A 24,296-nucleotide genomic window follows, 5' to 3' on the forward strand; every position below is an offset into this window, starting at 1 on the left:
TCAGAAGGGTGCCCCCTTAGCCACCAAGCAGGGCTGGGACTTGGACCCCAGCGTCCCAACCACCTGTTCCACATCCAGCAACAGACCTAGTCCAAAGTGGCCCCCAGTCAAGGGCTGAGGCAAGGTGAGCCACAGCCAGAACTCCTGGGACCAGCTGTGACCCAGGCACACTAGGCAGAGTCGCACACCCCAATGCCACACGACGCCTGTGTTACTGTGGGGGATCCGGGGGTGACAGGTGTGCAGGAACCGAGATATGGTTAGGAACCCAGACTGGAGCACAGCTTGTTTAAATGCACTCGCTTCCTGCACCACACCTCCCAAATGCTTTACGTGAAGGGAGCAGGAATTACTGTGTCTAGGCTTGTTTAGTAAATTTTAGTCACTGTAACTGGCTGGGAGGGCAAGACTTCGGCATCAGTTTAACATCAGAAAAAGTCACCCATGGTGTCCAAAACCAGAGTTTTACAACCCTCACACCAGTTACAGCTGATTAAAACACAGGCTAAAAGCAGTGGGTAAACTTTTTACATAGTCTCAAAGTATCTTTCGAATAATTACAAAAGACAGACATAAACCTGGCAGGCACCGCCTTAAGGCTCAGTCACACCGATGATGGCATATACCCTTAAAAACAGGTTTGCAGTCTTCTAAACTGTTAAGATTAGAACAGAGGCTGGGACAACGCTTGGCAGATACCAAAGCCCTCACCACCCCCAAGGCTTAGCTGCAACTGCAGTCTCAGGGCGCACCTGGCCTTGTTTCCCACAAAAACACTCCATAGTAGAGCATGGATTATTTTATTGTACACTTTATAAAAAGTCCAAACACACACATACCGCCCCCCCCATTAGGTAGGGAGTTCACATCTTTCTTAACGTAGATCTGGCCACCTTCTAAATTAGGCCTTATTACTTGTTCTTATACCCTTAAGATGCTTCTCTCCCCTCAAATATTTATCTCCCAACTACAAAAATGGAGTTGCAAAGGGTGTATATAAAGATATGAGATTTTTCTTGCTCTTGTTATAGTACAAACAACTCAAAGTGATTAAAGAACCAGGAGAGTAAGAAAGGGGGAAATTACCTAATGAAGAGATGGAATGTCTCTTACCTGTAACAAGCGGCTGACTCATCTGTTATAATCGGCACCTACCCTAAAGTAACCGGTTTGTAGGGGCATGGGCACAGGAACAGTGAGGCAGTGTGTGCCAGACCACTGCTTACACAGACTCCAGAAGGTGCAAGATTCCCACACCCTTTCTTAATTACGAAAGACAAATTAGAGGAGAACCCAGTACTTGGATTCTACCCACTCTGAGGTATTAAATGCATAAAGATCAGTTATGTCCAAGTAGCATGCAATAGAAATATTTTTGAACCAACATGGTTAAGTGTTAAGATCTTTAGAAATCAAAATATTTATTCACATAATTTTAAACTAAAGCCAAAGGTAATAAATCTTCCGTGGTAATGATCTGAGTGCAAGTGATGCGGGCTTTCTTCACATTCACATCCTTCGTTCAGTTGTTCTTGAACAAGTCGATGCAGCTCTGCAGGAGGGAGACGTTGTTCTAGAAGACAGACGTCAGGGCACTGGTGAGGCACGGACCTCAGACCCACGGACTTCACTTGTCACAAGACATCTGGCCAGGTGCTTGTTTTTCATTCAATGACCCCTGAACCACAATTCCCCTCATCCCAATTTCACGCTGGGGATTTCCTCACCCTCAGAAGGGCTGGTCAGCACTTCAGCACCTCCACCCCACACCCCAGGTTTGCTCCCACTGCAATCATGCCAATCCCACTCATGTGACTTAACCTAAATGTGGTATTTGAAAGCCTTGGAAAGACTGGATAAAAAGTTGGTAAAAAGTAGTTATGGGTGAGATTATAAATGAGATTACAAATGATAAATATTTACAAAGGACTTGGCAGGAAATACTGTACAAAGTTCTCACTTTAAAGGAATTCAAAAAACCTAGAATACTCAGAACACTATCATAAATGACCCATAAATGATACTTTAAAACTCCAATTTAAAAGGTCATATATACAGCAGGACTTAAAGAGGCAAGTGAGTAAGCATCTCTGTTGTGGTCAAAATAAAGGAGTTCAAAATACACACAAACGTTCAGTCTTCCTGCTTTAACCAGCACAGAAGGATAGTGACAGTAACCTGACTGCCCTGGCTCACACAGCACCCTGAGGTTCAGTATCTGCTGCACCCAGGAACCACCCAAAGAGCCCAGAAACCCTGAGTGAATGAGCCTGGGCACAAAAAATACAAAAACAAAAACCCCTAAGAGCTCCCCAGTAGGATTCTAATATGCTCTAGCACTGAGAACCACTGTTCTCCATCTTTTCTGGGCTAAATTATGCTACAGACATTATGAGGAAGTTTTTCTCCTTTTTAAACCAAAAGGGAATTAATATCAGAAGACGCTTAGCAAATTAGAAAACTATGTATAAAAAAAAATCTTCCATGAAAGCTCCAGATAACGAAGAGCTTATAAATGCTCTGATGGATGCTCACAAATTACTTTAAAAATTCCTTCAGGGTGTGGCCCGCAAGGACGTCAAGAGAGAAGCTGGGTAACCGCCACCAAGAATGCTCTTCTCAAAAAGCAGTATTTCATCAAGACATACGTAGTTTTGGTTTGCAGTGGAAAAAATACTCTTGACAAGTGGCTCCCACCCACACCTCAGGGGATTAAAACCACAAAGCAAATGCCATCTGCTTGATGACACTGGAATAGTGAATTGGTAAATAACTTGAAAAAGACCCCCAAAGTTGACTTAGTGTGAAGATAACACTTACCCTGGCATGCTTTATTTCCAGTTCAGACATTTCAATCAGATTCTTCCTAAATGCTGCCACTCTCTTCCGTTTGAAATTGATTAGCTCTACAAAGCAAAGTTTACCAAGTAAAACAGAACAATCTTCATCTTTAACTTCCAATACCATTCTTACAAATAAAATGATCTCCAAAGCTTTGGTACCCCACACATTTTCTCACATTTTTGTTATCTCTGCCATTGGAACACACCCCCAGTCACCAAGAATGGCCCCTGAACACCTGGAGGTTTCTGAGTTGAGCTGCCTTGCCCTTTCCCTCTAGGAACCAGTGCTTGTGGAGGGTGGGCTAGGGAGGTAGTGGGCCACACATACTTGCACCAATGACCTTTTTTATGGATCATTTTTAAACTTTGAAAACTGCTTTTTTGTGGCTATTTCTACAAAACATGCCACCTTTTGTGTCTATCCATCATGAAAATTCAGGATCACTGTCCTATCAGACTCCCTCTGATTCCTTCCACACACTTGTGAACTCAGGCTCTACCCTGCAGCTCTCATCATCATTCCTGTGATCAAAATCCTCCCTTAGCTTAAGCTGGTGCTCAGAGTCCTGTATCTTGTCTACACAGCACCATCCAACAGAAATGTAATACAAGCAGCCACATTAAAAAATAAAAACTCAAAAAATGTATAGTGATGTTAACGACAGTAACTCGGATAGATCAGGCTGGTCTTGTCAGATGTCAGAATAAGCTCTTCTCCTTCCCTCCAGGACCAGAACTCCAGACTGACCCATCTGTCTCCCAGGACACCTGCCCACTGCCCTGTGCTTCTGCAAGAGCTCCCATCAATTCAGCCACAACCTTAGAACCTCAACCTAAGACAAACAGGCTAGGAGCCATTTATCTCATTATTCTACAGAGTACTGCACTTTTAAATAGTGTACACCCAGGCTTACATTTTGAATGAGGAGGATACGATCAAACAACAAAGGGACAAACCTTGGGCAATAGAGACAGGCCTAATCCGGCACCACTGTAAAGCTTTGTGGCTTCTCTTTAAAAAAAATTCTCAAAGCCACTAAACTCTGGCCTATATAATAACCTAAGATTTCAACTCAGTAGTTTTGAAGTGTTCTTTTTCCTTATAAATTTAAATTAGCTTTTTTTTTTTTTTTAAAGCTAGAATTTTTATTTAAACTACAGGGCAGCGAGAAGGAGGTTCCTCTGAAAGAATACAAAGGGCAGCCATGGGAGTATGTCTGCAGGCCATTTGCAAAGACTGTACAGAGAAGCCCTGTCCCTCAGTGAGGGCACCGGAGTCCGGCACAGAGAGAAGCCAAGACAAAGGAGCGGAGCTCTTCCAGATATCCCGGGACTGCAGCGCCACAGAGGAGGGGGAAGTTCTGAGGAAACAGTCTTATGATGAGATACGGATTCCACATGGAAACCTGAGTTCTGAAGGGGGAGGGTGTTCTGAGGGTGAACCAAGTGTCCACTCTAATTTACATTCACATTCTGGAAGACACAGTCTTTACTTTTTGCTCTGGCATGTTCCATGGCCCCTAAGAACTTCAGGACAGGGAGATCCCCACTAAGGAAAAGACTACCTATTACACTCATGTTCAATGGACATGGGACACCATCTCCCAATTTTATTTTGTTTTATTTTTCTGGCCACGCTGCGTGGCATGCAGAATCTTAGTTCCCTGACCAGGGATTGAACCTGTGCCCCCTGCATTGGAAGCACAGGGTCTTAATCACTGGACCACCAGGAAGTCCTAAATTATATTTTAAAAGCCCCTTACTCTGGAATGGTGGAAGGCAAGAACCAACCCTGTGGAGATGGAATACAATTGAGTCATTATCACAGACTCGTGATCCCTGAAGAGTATATACGTGTATGCACACATCCTGACATTTCCCCACTGTTGGCTGAAAGGTCTAGAAGCAGAGGCACCCCAGAAGAAATGAGCACACGTAGCACTCAATCTGGGCTCCTGGAAGAAATGGCGATTTTCATGGCTGGAGTAGAAAAGGTCTAAGATTAGCACAAAACATCTAATCCTCAAAAATAGGGGGGTGTCATAAGGACACGCCAGCTTTAAAGGCACTCACACTGGCTCAGTCTGGACAGTATGAACACCAAAATAACTTTGTACAGTCATGAATTTTAAAACTTTTTGAAAACAGGAATCCATGAGTCTCATGAAGATGATAAAAAAAAAATATGGGAGAGAAGGGAAGGCTTGTGTTAATGAAGGACAGACAGCACCAAGTGCGGACCTGGAGGCGTGGGGGAGGGGACAACTCTGTACTGTATCAAAGGTTACCGAAAGTTGGTAACTGTACTGTAGGGATGTAAGAGAAACACAGCCAAGTTTTCAGGGATAAAACGACTAAGAAAGATACAACTTAATCTCAAATGGCTAAAAAAAAAAAAAAAAAAAAAAAACAAAAAACCACCAACCCAGATATGTTTATAAAATCACACAAATAGGAGCACATGTACGTGTGCAAGTGACAAGGCAGAGGATGTATGGGTGTTCTCTGTACCATTCGTGCAACTTCTCTCTGTAAGCTTGAGATTATTTCCTAATAAAAAGCAAAAGGTAAATAAAGAGTGGCCCCACTCAACCTTCTTTTGCAGATTCAGAAAGCTGTTCAAATTTCTGGCAGCATTCCTGCTGGTGTGCCTCAGCCAGCTTGACATCTTTGCTTTTTAACCGGGCCTTATCCAGCGCCTTGTTTGAATTCTCATAGTCAATGAGGGCTTTAGTGCGTCTGTATAAGAGATCCTGAGAAGAAAATCAACAGATATGATGCATGGTAGTTAAACCTATACCGAAAAACCTCTAGAACAGAACAGGAAGACTATCTGAAGTACTCTAAAAAACAGACAAGTACCTTGGGGCACTGCCTAAAATGTCAGACATCAACCACCTCCTGCACCGCGCCCCCCCCTTTAAATCTCAACATTAGGCTGGTAATAGCACTGCTTAATGCACTGCTGACGGCCTTTCCAGAATTCTTTATATGGATCAAGAGAAGGAACCAAACAGTGACAACTACAGGATTTTTTTCTCTAAGAAAACATGTCACAAGACAAGTCATCTAAAATTAAACTATGAGGGAAGGAATGAATTTCTACTACCTGATGACATTTTCCCATTAGGTATTTTCCCTACCTAATTTTATGCTGCCAAGTTTAGTATATTTCATATAAAAATAATTTAAACGTTTTTCTTCAGGACAGTGTAGACAGTGAAGAATGCATGTTCCATTCCCAAAGGTCATTCTGCTGACCACTTCATCTTGCTTTGGTTAAGTAATGCTTTATGACTCAAAGGCCGCAGTGACAACTGCAATTCAATGAAAGATCACAACCCCAAAGACTTTTCTGCCTCAGAAACAGCCCCTTTGGCATGTGTCCAGTTATCTCTGCATCCAACGGCATATAATCTCCCAAACCATTACCTGCCTACTCAGCACCAGCCCTACTGCCCCTGAGTTCCTAAGCAATACAAACTAAGGACACAATGTAACAAAAAGGCACATCACTGTGAGATGATTGCAATCTAAAACAGAACTGGAGGAGACACACCCGCACCCTCAGAATATAACTATACAACCTAAGAACTGAGAGACTGATTTCCCACAAACACCTGATATACAGGAGACCCAGACTTACCTCCCGACCAGTGAACACCAGCCAATGAGCTTACTGCTGGGGACCAGCTCCCTCACGCCAACCATCTTACTGCCAAAGACTCTTTTTCCTCTTTGCACCCCTTGCCCCAAAATACATCCCACCCCACACCCTCAATGGACTCTCCTGTGGCTTGCTACAGTGTTTCCCACACTGCATGCAACTCCTCTGCTATTCCTGAAGAAACTCGAGCTTACCTCAGTTTACTTCTTTATTTAGGCTGACATCACTTACATGAACAATCCTGACAAATTCCTATCTTCTTTCATTTTTAACAAAGAGAATACATCTGTATCATCAGACCTCTTCTGGGAGAACTCCCTCACCTTAGCAGCCTCTATGTTGAGCATGTAGTATCGGAGGAGCTCTGTCAGCTTTAAGTCTTCATCTGAGGAGACTCGACTCTCTACTTTCTGTTAAAAAATCAAAGGCCACCATCGTCTAAGCAGAAATCTACAGATTATAAAATACATACCTTGAAGACCAACATAAAAATCCTTACCCTAAGTTTTTCAAATAGCTCAGCCGCCTTCAACAGGTACCTGCAAATATACATGATTTTGGCTTACGGTCTTAAATCATGTATGAAATATGATCTTATCAATGCTCTAAGACATGAATGGGCAAATTCAGGAGTCCTAGTCTGTGGCGCTTTAGAATTAACATATCAAAGCAATGCTTTCATCACAAGTGGCCCAATATAGCAGAGAACACGGTGACGAAATCGAGCACACTTCCAGTGCCGCACTCACCGGCGTTGGCCTCTCTTGCTGCCCCTCAGCCACCTTGCTGTGCAGAACCTATGTCCCCAAGTTCTTATCCGCTGTTAAACTTGTGTTAGCCAAGGTCAGGTTCTAAGCCATAAATACACTACTAGTTTGTCTTGGTTCTGCCATCAGCCTGACTCCCATTTTCAAGTCTGAAATACTAACGGCCCCTAGACCAAGCCTAGGTGTAAGTAGAACAGTCATTTGACAGTAACAGCGAGGGGTGGTTCCAGGATACAGTGCCCACCCTGCACACAGACTAAAATCAACAGTTGATCAAGTCCCTTATCTATATGGTGTATTTGCATATAATGCAGGTACACCCTCCTGTATATGTTACATCATCTCTAGATTACTTATCACACCTAAAATGTAAATGCTATGTAAATAGTTTTAAGTACAACGTAAATGCTATGCAAACAGTTGCTGATGCACAGCAAATTCAAGTTTTGCTTTTTGGAACTTTCTGGAATTTAAAAACAAGTATTTTCGATCTGCAAATGTTTGACGCTGTAGATGCAGAACCCACAGATATGGAAGGGGCCAAGCACACCATCTCATACCAGAAATAACTAGAATGAAGAAACTGTGAAAAATTAATATAAAAAATGCTCAAAATCAGACTGGGGTCATTACTTTACCCTTATGGCCACCTTAACCAAACCTCTTCAAGTCAGCCCAGGGCATTACCGAGTAAAGCGCAAGCACCATTTGCCAGCAAACACAAAGCAAACTTCTCTCAAAGACAATTCCAAAACCAAAATAATCAACAACAGACACAAGTAAGTTTGACAGAAATAAAGGCTTTGACAACAGCTACCACGTTTTGGTACAGAAGTGCCCTGAGTCCCCTACAAACGTCTTACAAGTATTTACATTCAGAGGCTGTATAGTATCAAGTGAGTGCTGGAGACTATGGTCGACCCGAGGTGGGCTTGGCTCAAGAGCGGAACTGAACCTGTGCAGTCATTACCCATTTTACCACCCAACGGTTTTCAATTAGGGGATTAGAGAAAATGTCTTCCGACAAAAACTTACTTTTTGATGACTGTGGGCTCTTCTAAAGCCAGGCTATGCAAGCAGGCTGCGGTGTGGATGTAATCGTCCGCTACATCTGCAGGAACAAGGATAGTCCTTTTATGTGAGCAGAGCTGGCACATTAGCAGACTAAGGGGCTAATGGGCGAACGTATTTACTTTTATGAGCGCTGGTCATTCTGTCAGCCTTTGCACAGGAACCCTTGATCCTATCGTAATAGTTACTGAGGAAATGCTTCTCTTGCTCAAAGAAGTCATCTACTTCCTAAAGGGAAGGAAAAAAAGAGGTTTAAGAAGCAAAACTTCTTACAAATATGTATTTTATATTAGAAAAAAGCACTAAAGAAATAAGCTTATGCATAAGAAGTTTAAACTCTAAAGACTAGGGAAATAAAAATATTTTTTTTGAAATGCACTTTTCATACCTGGGATTAGGAAAAGTGAAATGTTGGCAGGAAATGTCAACAGAGAACCATTTTGAAGAGCCATTTAGCACAGCCCAGTAAAACTCAGCATCCTCTCTAACCTCCAGTAATTCCGCTAGAGCAGTGGTTCCGCCTGGTGGGTGGCTCCCTCGCCTCGGATACCTGCACCTGACAAATGTGTTCGGTTCCAGACTGGGAGGCAACGCTGGCATCTGGCGGGCACTGACCAGGGATGTCAAACGCCCCCGCAATGCATGGGGACAGCACACCTTCAGCTGTGCCAGAGACAGCCCCAGAGCCTCCACATTTCTGACAATGCCCTGTCTTTCTCAGCACCTACACCCTGGGCTCCCTACTCAAGCCCTCAAGTGGCAAAGTCAGACACCAGACAGTAACTGTTACGGTAGAAGGGAGGGGCGCTGAGGAGTGAAGAAATAAACCACACCTACAAGGCTAGTGAGAAACTTGTACATTTATTTGATGTTCTAGAACAGCACTGTCCAATAGAAACATGTGAGCTACACGTGCAGGGCCGCTTAAAACTTTTGTAGTAACCATGTTACAAAAAGAAACAGGTAAAACCCATATTTTATGGTTCTTTCTTCCTATCAAGTTCTTGAAATCCAGCATGTAAACAAAACATAAAATTCAGTTCCTTTATTACACCAGCCAACTGCATCTGTCAAGTGCTCAACTGCCACCTGAGGCCGGGGCTACCAGGGGACAGTGCAATTCTGGAGAATAGCAGGAAATACTGGTCTTGTAGCTTATTTAAAAAAAAAAATAACTGAGTAACCTCTCCTTACAGAAAAGGAGAAAATGAAGACTTAAGTGTGGAAAGGTTCTTATCCCTTCTCCTGGGAAAGAACGGAGTATTTTCGGAAAATAAGTGAAAATTCAATGAGTAGATAAAAATAACCAAATTTGAAAAAAATTATTTACATTTTTGAGAAGCTAATACCATTTGTTTCACAAATATCTATTCTGAAGAAACAAAAGGTCACCTATTCACACAAAGAGAAGAATTTTCTCAAACAGCTAAAGGCCACTTACCTTAACTCCTGAAAAAAGGACTTCATCAGCACTTTTCACCACACTTTTGAAAAAGCCACCAAACATCTCTTTGGTATTTTTCCGCCTAACACTTAGCTAAAGAGAAATCCAAAACAGTTAACTGTACATATATTTCCCATCAAGTCCTGAACACATTCCAAGTAACTGTTTACTAGTATAAGTATACACTTAAGATACCTCTAATTCCATCGTTAACAACAGACCTAAAATATCAAATAAACAGCTAAATCTAAGCACAGGTTGTAATTCTAAAAGTGTGACTTAGGAGATATTTTGAAAAACTATCTAGGTATCAATATCAAGTCTTAGTGCCTTTAAATTCTTGATAGAATTACTGTTCTGTTATGCTGATTATTCACTGGTTAGAAGACCTGTGAGGAAATGTGTAGGTCAGGGCTTGCCTCATACATATTAAACACCAAGAAATGTAACGTATTTTTGTAAAAAAGCAAGCATATGTCTCCCTTTCAATGAAAAAGACAAATGTGGATCAACTTAAATTCTTTCGAATAATCCCAAGCTTAACTGAGGGGAAAAAGGTCAAAATATTTACATGCAACATTTTATAAAAATGCCTTACACATTGGATCTATTGCCCTGGGGGAGGTGAGCAAGGGGAAGAGCATCTAAGAAAGGTTTCTGTTGTGTTGATAAGAAACTCAACCTTGAAAGTCAATTTTTCAGAAAATATATCAAGTATATTCTTTGTACATTTTAACTGGATCATGGAAATGGAATAAAAATGCCTTACATCTTGATCATATTCCAGGAAAATGTGAAAGTTGCGATCTTTACTGAGAACAGGGTGAGAGGAGAGCCGCTGAAGAAAGACTTCATGGGAAGAAACAGTCTTCTTGAAGACCGCGAGATACTCACTGGAAGAGAAGCGCACAAGGCCTCAGCTCAGCTGACCACCCAACACTGCTCCCTGGGACCTCACTGCGCTGCTCCTGCAGCCATGCAGAACACCTCAACTGGACCCAAAGCAGCTTGGTATAATGTAGCATCCAACTAGGTAATAAGGCAGTTCGTGTTTTGGAATCTGTGGAACAGCCACCGAAAGGGGAAGCAATATAACCAGAGTTGATAGGGTACATCTGTGAAGCCCAAACCCACGTGTACTTAAGCACAAAACACTGGCTTCTTTAAAACCATGAAAACCCTTTAATTTTGCAGCCATGTACACAGCAGTGAGTCTGACAAAGCCTGGAACCATCAGAAACTACAAAGTGGCTTCATCTCAATCTACACACTAGAGATGACTCTAAACTTCCCAACAGTAGGAACTTGAGTCTGTTGTGTTCAGCGCTCTATCCTCAGAGCTGTCCACGGGGTACCAGGCTAATGGGCCTGTGGCAGCGTGCTGAAGAGACTCGCTGAGATGGACCCCAAAGAAGGGAGGGAGCCAAGGGAAAGAAGTGCAAGGACGGCGTCATAAGAAACTATGCAAACCTCCAACGATGATACAGAATAAAGAATCCATTTTTCTTTGGAAGAATTACAACCAGATTAAAAGAGCCATAGCTGTGGCTATTCTTAGAATGCTTCTTTGTAGCAGCACTCACTGCCACCTAGTTTCAACTATACTTCCAGTAAACAAACTTCAGGGAAGAAAGTTTTGTACATTATCACAGCCTGAAGACTTGCTTATATATAAAGACAAACGTTTAGTTCTTCACTTTATGCCAGACCAACACTCCATGACAAGCATGGTCTACAAACAGAACCACCATCTACTCAACGTCAGCAGTCCCCAGGGAATCAATGTCTAAAGTACAAAGACCAGGCCCCTTCACCCACACTCTGCAAAATGTGGCTTGAGAAGACAATAGACACGTAACTAATTAACTGAAATTAGCTGTCAGATTCTCGTTTCTGCACACATCACCATTTTTATTCTCAAAGGGTAGAGCCCCCATCAAGAAAATGCACTTACGCTTCCAGCTCTTGCTTCATCTTGGCAAATTCTTCTTTGGTCATAGACCCTTCACCCTCTCCCAGTTTCTGCATCTTCTCTCGAGGGCCGTCGAAGTCAGGCTTTGCAGGCGCGGGCGGAATCTGCAGTCAAGACAGTAACTCGTGAGGGTTCTCGCCCCCGAGACGTGCAACTCAGTGCCTGTGCACAGGAGGCAGGGAGCCCAGTGGGGCTGCCTGAAAATCAACTTGCACTTTTCTCTTAACCTTATTCCTTTCAGCCATTTAAAAGAAGTGTCCCCTACAATGGGCACTCACTTTGACTGCAATCATTTGTTCAGTTAATCACTGGACAGTTGGTAGGTATGACAGTTTATTATCCTGCTTCAACTGTCAGTTTAATTTATATATTACAATCAATGCTAAAATGAAGCCAATGAAGTACGATGAAGATAATAATCTCTGGATTTATAAAGGAATTTATTCCAGAGGATAAAAGATTCTAAATTTGCGTGGACATTCTTAAACATAAGCTTCAGTACTGATTTTGTTTAACTATTTGGCCAGATTCTTCAGCTGGCCTGGCAGGAAAAGCCATGTTTCTCTCCTTTAAAATCGACTAAGGGACTTCCTTGGCAGTCCAGCGGTTAGGACTCTGTGTTTTCACTGCCAAGGGCGCGGGTTCAATCCCTGGTTGGGGAACTAAGATCCTGCGAGCTGCACAGTGCAGCCAAAAAATAAAAATAAATAAAATCAGCTAAGTCTCTTCCTAGAGCCACACGTTAACTCTCAAGGGCCGAGCACAAAGACAACTGCCCCCTTTACGCCTTCAGCAGAACACACCTGAGAAACCCAGCACACACTACCACCAGCAAAGATCAATTCCACTTGATGGCTGAAAGGAAATGCCCGAGAAATGCTAAACCGAAAGGTAGACAAGACTTTACACCATGAAACTGCTTACTCTCTTTTACTGTACAGAATATAAGACTATGCTTCATCTTACAGCTAAAACGCTACTTTCACATACTTTACATTTTACCAGTAATAGTTAACACATACTCTAGTTGACAAATGAAATCAGACTATTTTCACAATCTATTATAAAAAAAAGTGGGTAAAAGTCTCTCAAAACAAAATGAACAGCAAGGTAGAAGAAATTGGCTTCAGTAATTACCTGATTATCCAAAATATACTTACAATAAGCCCAGCATAGTCTGTAGTTTCAATAAGAGTGTCATGTAGCCACACAAAGTCTTCATGTTGCCTTGTAACAGAAAACTCTGGGCTCTGAAACGTGGGCAGCGTGGTCTGTAAAGAAAAAAGAAGTGACTGTTAACTACTATTTTCAGATAAAGTGGCTTGGGTTTCATGCAGTGCACTATGGGAAAATTCTGCATAATAGAACATCCAGTTTTTTAATGAGATCCAATAAAGAACAAAGCTAAGATTCAACACGTTCTTTACAGAGTTCTAGTCACACAACTCCACCTTTCAGGTCAACTCAGACAGATATAATCACGTAGGCCTCACGCTGCCTGAGTGACAGGTATGTTAATCAAGCCACCAAGGTACGCAGAGAAAACCTCATGGGCGAGGACCTCATAGACAACATATTACCAATATTATGCTGGAGATGGCATAAACCAAGAGCTCTAGCTTCAAACTTCCTGACTCAAATTGTGCCTCAGCCATTTACTTCATTTAAACCTGTACCTCAGTTCCTCACCTGTAAGATGGGGATAACAGAATACCATAAGATTGTTAGAAAGAGAAAATTAAGCCCATGTAAACCCTTTACAAAAGTGCCTGGCATAAGACAAGCACTCAATACATTTTAACTAGTATGGAAGTGGAAAGGAGACTAAAAATGTTCCTGAAAAGATCCCAAGAAATTAAACTTTCTATATTTTTCACAGATTGGCATATTGCTTTTGTCAAATTAAAAATCTGGAGAAAAATTAACACAACATTATAAATCGGTTATACTTCAAAGTAAATTTTTTTAAATATCTGGAAGAAAAAAACCTCTTCTGAATCATAATAGGTGGGGTGACAGCCAAGAACTTAGTAAATATGGGAAAAGCAAGCACTTCCCACGCGTGCAAATTAAAAACAAAGGTGGAGTTCTGTGGCAGGTGGCTCCAGCTCTGTCGCTCTGCCTGGCTTGCTTCCCCACGCAGCAGAGCACAAGCCACACTAAACACCAGCAAAGCCCACAGCCCCAGGGCTCCACCACAGTAGACGATGCTGTAAGAACAGCACTCATCTGACGCTTACTAGGAGCAAGCGGAGGGAGGGGCCTCACTTAGCAGGAGTGCCACACTGCACTCAGGTCACTAGGTCTCTTCTCACACCCAATGTGAATACCAAGGCTGCAACCTGGCACTGTTTTTATTACTGAAGTCATTCTGTCACTTACCTTGGTGTGCACTGTAAATTTGACTTTATCCCTCTCACTGAGTGCATCAGGTATGTCAATCTGAAGCGAGGGATCAACATTCAGGTCCACTGATACAGATCTTAGCTGAAATACATTTTTTGGCTATTAGTCTCAAGTTCATTTTAGTCCTAAAAAGTATCCTTCCAAAAATGGGGAGCTAGTAATTAAAAAGCAGTCTATACAAGACTTCTATTGTTCTATTTAGAACAAAGTCAGTTGAGATAGTATTTGAAACTGTGGGAAAACCTGCTCTTAAATGCATGGGTGGGTCCAGTGAATTCCTGTAATCTAAACAAAGCAACTATATAATTCTAATATCATGTATGTTACATACTTTATGTGTACATGAAAAATACATTTAACCAAATACTTGAAGAACTGTACTAAGAATAAGAAGGCTTCAACTGGATAGAATGAAATCCTGAACTTCTTACATAAATGCCCAAATTACAAGAACATTCAAGAGGCATTAACAGACTATCTGAAAGTTAGAGGCTGGGAAAATTTGGAAGTACAGAGAACAGTCAGGTGGTATGGGATCTTGCGTGGAGAGATAAAAATCCACTCAAGAGTGGACCTATTGATATTCAGGGACTGTCAAGGAGATGAGAAATCTAGACACAAGAAGTGAATTGTAAAAACCAACAAAGGCCTTAATTATCAGAATTCCACTGCAATTACATATAAGGGAGAAGTGTGAGCACTGCCCTGGAAACAAAAGTAAATGATTTTTGTGAGTTGGAAACTCAGAGGAAAATAATATCCAACTCCAGTTTTGCCTGTTTAAAAAGAATTCTTGGAAGAAATGGACTGTTAGGAAAAAGTGGTAAAAATGGTCTTCCTTAAAAAAAAGCTTTCCTACTGAATCTAAAATATGATAAATTCTTTCATTCTTAAGACAGACAAGCTGACAGTGGATCTGAAGGCCTGACACAAATAAGAGATTGCAGGGATTAAACATCTCATCCTTCCCCCAGCCCCCAATTGTAAGCTAGTGCTAAAGTTGCCAGAACCCTCTAGACTATTAACACAGGAAATGCCAAGTGAAGACTGGAGTTAAGAGGATGAGAGAACAGGGAATCCTGAGTATTTCCCTCTAAATTTCCCTTTGAATTCCTTTCTTCAAAATAAGAAGACCAAAGACTGATGAACTTCTGAAAATAGAAAAACTGGTTCTATTAGGTATGAAAAGATGAAACATATTCTCTAAGAACACATGGATTACTTCTCTCTCCTTTGTAGTATCTCAGAAACTGTCAGTACTTCCCTTTTTCCTTCAGCACTGTGACCAAGAAAAAAATTTTAATTGCAAAAACCAGAGTGAGCCCTAGAACAATGGCTTTCCTCTAAGAACTAAGGCTCACGGTCTTGCCACCAGAACTTGATTTTTAACATCAAGTATTTTAAGGTCACAATATACTTAACGGTTCCTGACATGTCAACCTAAATACATCTTCCAAGTGGATTCTTGATGACTCCTATGAAATATTTGCTTGTTTGGCTTAATTTTCACATGTCCCTTTATGAAATCTCTGCAAACAAAGCTAAAGCTTCAAGGTCAGGGATACTTCATTTTATCACAGCTGTGACTCTAGCTCTGACACATTTCTGATAAAAGCTTCCTTCCTCCTGATAATTTACCACTGGGTAAATGCAGCTTTCAAAAAGACCTCAAAATATACACTAAATTTGACTGCAGAGAATACTGGCCACCCCACTGATCTCATGTTTGTATGCGTCAAGAGTAAGTACACAAATAAAGTGGGTCAGGTTACTGGTGGAAAGATGGGGCCGGGCCAGGGACCGTGTCTAAGGTGCATTTCCCTGAGTTCAGCAACAACAGCCATGTTTCCTGAGATTCCATTTCCTAACGAGGTCACAAATTCTGGTTTCCGGCAGTCTCTCAATTTCTGAACATACTGTCAATTCCATTTTAGCTCACTCCAAGCCCAGTGAGCCCACGAACACCACAAGGATTGCCTTGGGAATTAGGGTTGGAAGACCCAAGGGGAATGTAATCTAGTAAACAGGGCTCATTGAAGCACCAAAGTGGCGATGGACTTCACCAGCGAACATCAGATGTCACCTCTTTCCCACACCTCCAACCATACAGAAGTAACAGCGCAGGTTACTCACTGTGTTACTATCTTCTTGTCAGCAAAGATATTTTGTTTTTTAGTGTAAGAGCGTGATGAGGACACAAAATAACAAAAACCACTAGACGTTTGGAAAGACTGTGCACTGTAACAAGATGCCAAGCGCCCAGCTTCTCCGGCAGTAATCACTTCTGCCTAAATATACCACCCTAAGAAGGGACTCAACAATCCCACCACCTGACATGATAAACACTCCCACCCCACCACGAAAACAAAACAAACAAACAAACAAAAAAAGAAACCCACAACAGATAACACAAAAAAGTCTGCATTTGGGCCTCAAAGAATTGTCTGAAAAAGGATGGTGGCAAAATTCTGAGTATGCAGACCATCACCAACTCAAATGATCCCTATTCACAAGTCAAAGGAACTTTCTTGTATTGTAGCAAGATAACCCTCCAGATAATAAAGCCCATAAATCACCAAGGAGCAAAAAGTTGTGAAATGTTTAAAGCTTCTAAGTCAGCACTCTCTCCTCACTCCGGAAGCATCAACTGTGATTAAAAGCTCAGCATTCCTTTTTCTGCTTGGTCAACAGAACCAACACTCCACAGCCCCATGGCACAGTACTTGCTAAATAATCAACAGGGTGGAGGGTACAGCGAGTGGGTGACACGCCTCCATACACTTTCGCCCACTCACCATCTCTGCCCCCTAGACTAAGTGAGTGCTGCCTTAGCCCTGCTGGCCAACACTGTCTGACCTGGGCCACAGGTGTCAAAATGACTGGGACAGCTGTTTAAAGCAGCAGGGAGAGGCAGGCAGGAGAGGCAGGCTTCAGAAAGGAGTCTAACCTTAGGCACGTTAGCTTTCCCTTTCCCATTCCCTTAGGCCACTGGTGAGAATCAAATTTAAAACACATTTACTCTCCAATGCGCAATGTTAAGTTTTAAAACAGACTTTCTTTTGTAGAGTTCCACAGAAACCACTACATCACATACTCCAAGTTTTAGATGGAGTTTCAGTCCCCAATATACTTCCTTATCAGACTAATCCTTACAGTAAGGATTACAGTGATCTTTGTGAGAAGAAAAGGGGGTAAACAAGCATTGCTTCATTTAGAAAACAAAATTTTAACTGTTTTAAGAAATCTGAAGGCTTGGTAAGAGAGCTGAAAAGGAGAAAAATTAAATCAATCCTTGTGCATTCCCTCACTTGTTCATCAGCCTCCCAGCTGGGGCACCTGACACTGGCCACAGGACAGATCTGCAAAGCTCTGAGCTGCTAAGGACCACTTTTGGTCCAGATCTCACTTATGACTCACTTTGGTACATGACTTTAATTTAACGCCATTGCAAAGCCTCCTCTTCAAAAGGTTAAGTGGCACAGAGATTGTGAAGAGCACCTCTGTGGCTGGACAACACAGAAAGCCAGATTCAGAAACTCAGAACCCACAGAAGAAGATACATAAAGTATAAAAAATGTTACGGCAGCTGCAGACTCCAGTTTACACTACTGCCATATAGCCAAATGACAAAACACAATGGGAAGAAATCATCTCCACAGTAACTCTGATCTGCTAGAATGGGGTCTAGTTGAATAGCCACTTAAGTCTAACCAGTTTTGTATACATGCAAGAAATTGAATATGCCAGCCCCTATTATTTCCATCTTAATTTGAATGTTGCAAGGAAACTACTGCATTTAGAAGAAAAGCCTGCATGTATACACTGAAAAGACTTTCCATTCTCCAGTCCCGAAGCAGAAATGTACTTAACCGGCACATGCTACATCAGTGTGCCTCTCCTTCAAACTGTTTCTCTCCTAAGGATTCTGCTTCGCTTTCCCTTCACCCAATGGCTAAGGTACTAAAGACCCCTACCAGGGAGAGGGCCAATACGACAAATAATCTTTGAATGGTCTGTAAGCAGCATGGAGCCAGAACAGGCAAGAAACAACCAGGCCATATTTCAGCTAAACAGGTACGGATACCTTGCCTAGTCCAATACTCACTAGTGAGGAAATAAATCCAAAAATGCTCTGCGGCAGACACACTGGATTTGCAGTAATTTCTGAAAACTGACTCACATGATACATACTTATGAAACATATATTACTTTGTTACTGTTTCAGCTCACAGGAAGGAAGTGCTCTGTAAGAAATTCTAATACTGTATCTTTCTCCGAACCCCTCTTCATGGCTCAAATACTGTAATGGTACTGAATTATTTCTTACTATTTTTTCCCACCCTGAAGGTAACCAAAACTTGTCTGTGCTCTATCCCACTTATCCCTGAGGCACTGGTGCATGAAAAACAATTGAATTGACTGTGTGCAATACATGAGCTGCTTTTACAGGTATATGTGTTCATCTCCTTCCCCCCACCACTGGCTCCCCGCTTCCTATAATTCAGGCCTGCGAATATCGTATCATAGTCCTCAAGGACAACAGAACCAACGACTTCTAGATCTCAGTCTACTAACATAGATAATAGTTATGGAAATTAGCCACAAGCTTAACAACTAGATAAAGAGCTGCAGCAAGTGATCAGATTTCCACCACTCATCTTGGTGAGATGAGACCCACAGGGACCCATCCCTGCTGACACCAACCATTCTTACCGGTAGTCCACCAACACACAAGCTGTCTACAGTAGAACACTGCAGACTGCAGGGCACTTGGAGGCTACGCAGCCCAGAGTTCCTAGAACAGAAATCCAGGCTTGGAAGAAGGTCAGTGCAGCACACTCAGCGAATGGATAAACTGAATCATCATTTCACAAGGCTGCAAGCCCACGAGCCAGTGGAATCCCAACATGGAACCAGAAAGAGATTAAGTTGAATTACTGGCTAAACTAAAATTCATTGTGAAATCCATCTAATTACAATCCATCTAATTGCAAGATACCTGGATTACTTTCAGGAGTTCACAAAGTGAAATGTTGAACCATATGATCTATAATCATCTCCTAGCACAGAAATTCTACTGGGAATCAACATACCACTGCTACAGAGGAAGCAGCTGCCACAAACAAAAAACTAGTTTCCTCCATTCAAAGCTAAAGCCCTTCACCTACTACTAGATTTCATCAAGTCTCCCTTCCAAAAGTTCCTGGTCTATCAAGTCCACAGCTCCTTACTACAAAGCAGTCTTACTTTATGATCAACCCAAGATGAAACAGAAAAAGATGTGAGAATAAAATTTACCTTCACCAACAAAGATGATTCAGCAACGTGGACGGAGCTGAGCTTGAGCTTGTGTCATGAGTTTAAGACACAAATGGCAGGGCTTCCCTGCTGGCGCAGTGGTTGAGAGTCCGCCTGCCGATGCAGGGGACACGGGTTCATGCCCCGATCCCGGAAGATCCCACATGCCGCGGAGCGGCTGGGCCCGCGAGCCATGGCCGCGGAGCCTGTGTGTCCGGAGCCTGTGCTCCGCAACGGGAGAGGCCACAGCAGTGAGAGGCCCGCGTACAGCAAAAAAAAAAAAAAAAAGACACAAATGGCAGCGTGGAGAGAAAAGCTTGCCTGCTTCCCGGTGGGATTCCTTGTATGCTAGTCAGAGGCACCACACATTTCCCCGCTCTTTCAGACATAAATATATCAGCCCTTCATCACTCACCAGGTACCTGGTCCCCACTAGCACAACATGTAAGCTTTGTACTGCTCTTCACTAAAGATCAGGCGAAAGCCTTAAGGCTGGCGACATCTGCATTTGTGCTCCTCACCATTTACACTAACTAGACCCAAAGGCTTAGGGATCTGCCCCTCAAAAACAAGCAAACCATAAACTCTTCTGGCAGAAAACGCATACCACAGATTAACATAAACAACTATTTTGAGAAAACTACACTTTTCTCTCCAGACGATATAGCAGTGCCTGAAAAAGTCACACCAAATTTCTAAAAGGAAGGCGGGGAGTCAATCCAAGAACCCAATCCCTAAACTAAAGTTCAGTCTCTCCTGAACCTCAAACTGCAACTTCACTCCTCCCTGTGTATTTACGGTTTGCCTTTGGGGTATGAAACAGTTGAGAAATTCCATATCCCCCTTTTATGGGGAAACCTCTCTTCTTAAGAGTTAACTCAATGGCCAATCAGAAAATATACAGGTGTTGGAGGTGAAGTATCTTTTTTTTGGGGGGGGGAGCTAGTTTCTCATGTAAAGATGTAAAGAAACTTCTCAATTTGAACCTGTAAAAAACAAATTTGCTATTCATGCAAGACAAGATGTCCCACTATCCCTTCACTATTTCAAAAATAAAAGGCAGAACTTATAAAGCACAAAAATACTCTTCTCTGAATAACTGGGTTCATTAAAAGGTTGTTTCTCTAAATACAACCTAACTTCACTGCATGTGCCTTTCACCACTGGCCAGTGGTACTACTGACCTACAGAAGTACATCCTAATTTCCTCAAGCAATCAGGACAACAGAGCAAAAAAGCAGGATTTTAAAACCAAGTTCCACCCTGTAGCACATTTCTCAGTGATCTTCAATTCTGCCCCACAATGCTTTGGAGGAATGTGGCATCCGAGCCTCAGGTTTCCATCGTCCAAAGCGGGCAGTGAACTCCAACATGGTAAACACAGCAGAGTGTAACTCTCAACTGCCCCGAACCCTTTACCATTTTTTGGTAAGGCTCCTCAATACCGGGGGGAAGGCTAATTCTACCAAAGATAGTTAACGATGCTGATGTTTTAAACGGCCTGTTATTTCCTTAGAATTTATCAAGCATCTGAAAAAAACTTGAAACAGACTGGCACACTAAAGATTAGCCTCTAACACAATCTGACCCACCCATATCACACCATTTTAGAAAGTTTAAACTGGTGCTTCTCAACCAAGGGACATTTGACAGTGTCTACATTTATTTTTGACTGTCACTGATGAAGGGAAGGGAGCTACAGTCACCCAATAAAGGCCAGGAATACTGCTACAATGTGCAGGAAGGACAATTCCCCACAACAAAAAATTATCAAGCCCAAAATGTCAATCGGTAGTGCTCAGGTTAAGAAACCCTGGTTTAAACTGAAGCTCTACATTAGATGTTAGTCACTTACTAGGTCTCATACCAATTGAGAATTTGGATCTCAGAATCCAGAAAATACTCATAGTCGCCCTAGGCCATTTCTTCCTACAGCCAAAAAAAAAAAAAAAAAAAAAAAGTAGGCAGATCATGACCTGCTATAGTAGTATTCACAAATGGGGATCTTAAGACACTGCCTGCAAGTTACTGATCCAGAACTAAGGCTTGGGCAGCTCTGAGAAGCCACACTTCCCGAATTTAAGAAGTCAAGCCATAAACATAGTAGAAAACTTAACTCCACAAGAATCAGTTACTCTGGACTTGCTACAGTATTGGTGAAAATTCAGGACTGTTCCTATACTAACATAAATTTTAACACTCTTCATCTAAGCTGGTGGAGAGTGGTGTCCCTAGAGACAACTTCCACACCAGTTAACAATCTGCAAACAAGAGCAACAGCATAAAGGTAAAACGTTAATGACTGGCTCTGGGAAGGAAACACCGTCCACCCAAAGCCCATGTAACCAACTAGTGAAAGTAACAGCGCTAGGCTGGGGAGGGCCCCTACAAAGCTTCTCCTGTGTGATCATTTGCTTCAGTCCACTAACAAGTTAAGAATAATAAAAATCCCAGGAGACAATCAGGACTCGCACTCCATTTGCCGTAGGTTGGCAAGACTAACGGGACCAAGACTCATCACAATAGACATACACTGAGTCTGTGAGTGGGAGCCTAAACGTGATGCCCGCTGTTTAAAGGACCTCTTGGCAAACAGGAAGCCTGGGTAAATACCTTATGGGAACAAGGTTCTGCATAATCTCTATTTCTCCCCCCAACCATTAAAAACTCCAGACACCTTAGAATGTTGATGCAGCCAGTGAGGGAGGTGGGGCGGGGGCTGCACTACACCAGTTTCTTTATCATGAAGATGCGGCCTAATGGTGTTAAAGGTTCAGTTAAATTTCTCAGGGGCTCGACTCAGCAAATCCTTACTTTTCTAAATTTAAAGACCAGAACACCATCTTGCCCATCAGTAGAGGACTAGTTAAAGAACAAACTAATCATACAACTGCTTTCTGGGAAAGGAGACAAATCAACACCTTCAGCTCAAAAGGATACCACTAAATGCAAGTGCCAGGCTACCGGATATAGGCTCCTGTACAAAACAGTACTCCTGTTTTGCTAAAGTAGCCAAAAGTTCTGCAGGAGCACTCAAAATCCTCAAGAATTAATTATGTTCCTTGCCTTATTAGCAGGTCTAAACCTCAAGAACCCCTATCCTCATGGAAATTCCAAGGCAATCAGAAAGTTTAAACTTACATTTTCAGCAAAAACGTAAAAATATTTCAGTTAACTAACAAAGCTAAATTACAGCAAGAGAACAGTTTGCCCAAGATTTGCCCTCCTGTTATTTCACTCTTGTCCCAAACTCCCCTTTGGTGAACAGTAAAAATCATCTAGACTTGATCCACATCCCAGGACTAGTATCGGACACCAGGAAGAAAAATGAAACCACGTGTTAGAGTAATATTTTATTAAGTTTATTATTTCCTTATTTCTGCAATTAAAAGAAAAGCAGGAAGATAATTCTATAAAATCCTTTCCTGTAGTCACTAAAACCAGGAGGCAGGAAACAGCCTTCAGAATCCTCTTCTGCTCGAGAATCAGAATGGTGGGGAAGTTATTTTAAAAACCAACCACAGGTATACTATACTAACAAATAGGAAGGTCGATTGAAGTTGTAAAGAGCTGTCTAAAATAAATTCTGGACCAAGAAAGAAGATGGAAGGTGGAGGATGGGGGGGGGAATCCATCTACCCAAATTTCTATTCAGCCATCTAAACTTCTAGAGAGAAAACTACCTTTGGAATGTTCTAGAAAAAATGGTTCTCAAGTTCCCACTTCCGGCTTTAGGGAGGGGGGAAAAATTACTTCTTTCCACTTTGAAAGAAATAAAAATACCCCAACCAAGACCCTATCCTCACGCTTCATTTCAGTAACTAATACAGCAGTGACCCCCTTGCTGAAGAATCCGGCAGCCTTCTGCGAGCTTTGGCACCACTAGATGAAAAGGTCTCTCCAAAGAGCTGTGGATCAAAAATGCCTTTGATTTCTAAAGAGATGCCTTCCACGGTTACTTAAATGTCAGAGCGCCTCGAATTCCTGGATTAGTTTTTTTTCATTTTCTGTTAGAAAAACGTTTCTGTTGACGATTCTGCACAAAACGTTGCGGCTCATACCAACCCCTGTATATTTCAAACTAACTTATAAGTAAAGGACCAATCAAAGTAGAGGCTTGCCTCAATCTTCAATTGGCTATGGTGACATAAATTGACTGCATTAGTCACCTTTTAGACCTCAAGATCCAAGCGGCATGGGGGTACCTTACATCAACACGCAAATCTTAAGAGCGAAAATTAAGTTCAACTATTTGAGCACCTCCTAAAAATGACTGAACTCCCTCCCAGAGAGGCGCACTGAGCGCTTATGAAGTCGCAAGAGACACACTCCCGATACCTGACTCGACTGAATTTCCCCAGTATTTTGGAGGGGCTGCGGCGCGGTTTCGAGCTCCGTCGTTTGCTGCAAAACGGGTCTCGCGTGCACCGCGCTGTCTCCCCAGAGAAGTTTTAGCAACTTTCCACGCCGAGCGCGCGCTCCAGCGTCTCCGGCCCCTGCCCCGCGAGCCCCTCCCGGGAACCAGGGCAAGGGGCGTGGGGTCTGGGTGACCGCCAGGGCCTCCCGGCCCGGGGGCCGAGGGCGGCCAGGGCCTCACCTTGCTGCGGTCCTCCTCCTGCTGCTGCAGCAACTCGGGAACCGCGGCCATGGCGACGCGGGCCTCGAGCGTGGCCGCCTGGCTGTGCGAGGAGAGAAGAGGCTGGGCCGCCGCCGCCGCCAGGGCTCGTCTCGGGGGCGGCCGCAGCCCCGCCTCCGCCAGCCTCTCTGCCCGACGGCGGCGGGAGGCCTCGCGACTCCTCCACCGTCCCAGCAGCCCCGGGAAAGGCGA

General features: G+C 42.7%; 1 protein-coding gene and 1 non-coding gene across 2 annotated transcripts; both read right to left on the reverse strand.

The window, feature by feature from the left end:
- Positions 1–784: 784 nt before the first annotated feature.
- On the reverse strand, positions 785–24,233 carry SNX5 (sorting nexin 5). Its single transcript, XM_060079502.1, has 13 exons — positions 24,066–24,233; positions 14,147–14,251; positions 12,925–13,035; positions 11,747–11,868; positions 10,562–10,685; positions 9,790–9,885; positions 8,471–8,576; positions 8,313–8,388; positions 7,010–7,049; positions 6,834–6,920; positions 5,437–5,596; positions 2,821–2,906; positions 785–1,573 (listed from the first exon to the last, which is right to left on the reverse strand). Exons 1-13 carry the CDS (start codon positions 24,114–24,116, stop codon positions 1,523–1,525), a joined length of 1,215 nt encoding a protein of 404 aa, XP_059935485.1. The 5' UTR covers positions 24,117–24,233; the 3' UTR covers positions 785–1,522.
- LOC132477177 (small nucleolar RNA SNORD17) lies at positions 18,806–19,042 on the reverse strand. Its single transcript, XR_009530202.1, has one exon. It is a non-coding gene; the product is annotated as a small nucleolar RNA SNORD17 (small nucleolar RNA).
- Positions 24,234–24,296: the final 63 nt, after the last annotated feature.

The sequence above is a fragment of the Mesoplodon densirostris genome, chromosome 16 (assembly GCF_025265405.1).
Source record: "Mesoplodon densirostris isolate mMesDen1 chromosome 16, mMesDen1 primary haplotype, whole genome shotgun sequence".
Classification (NCBI taxonomy): Eukaryota; Metazoa; Chordata; class Mammalia; order Artiodactyla; family Ziphiidae; genus Mesoplodon; species Mesoplodon densirostris.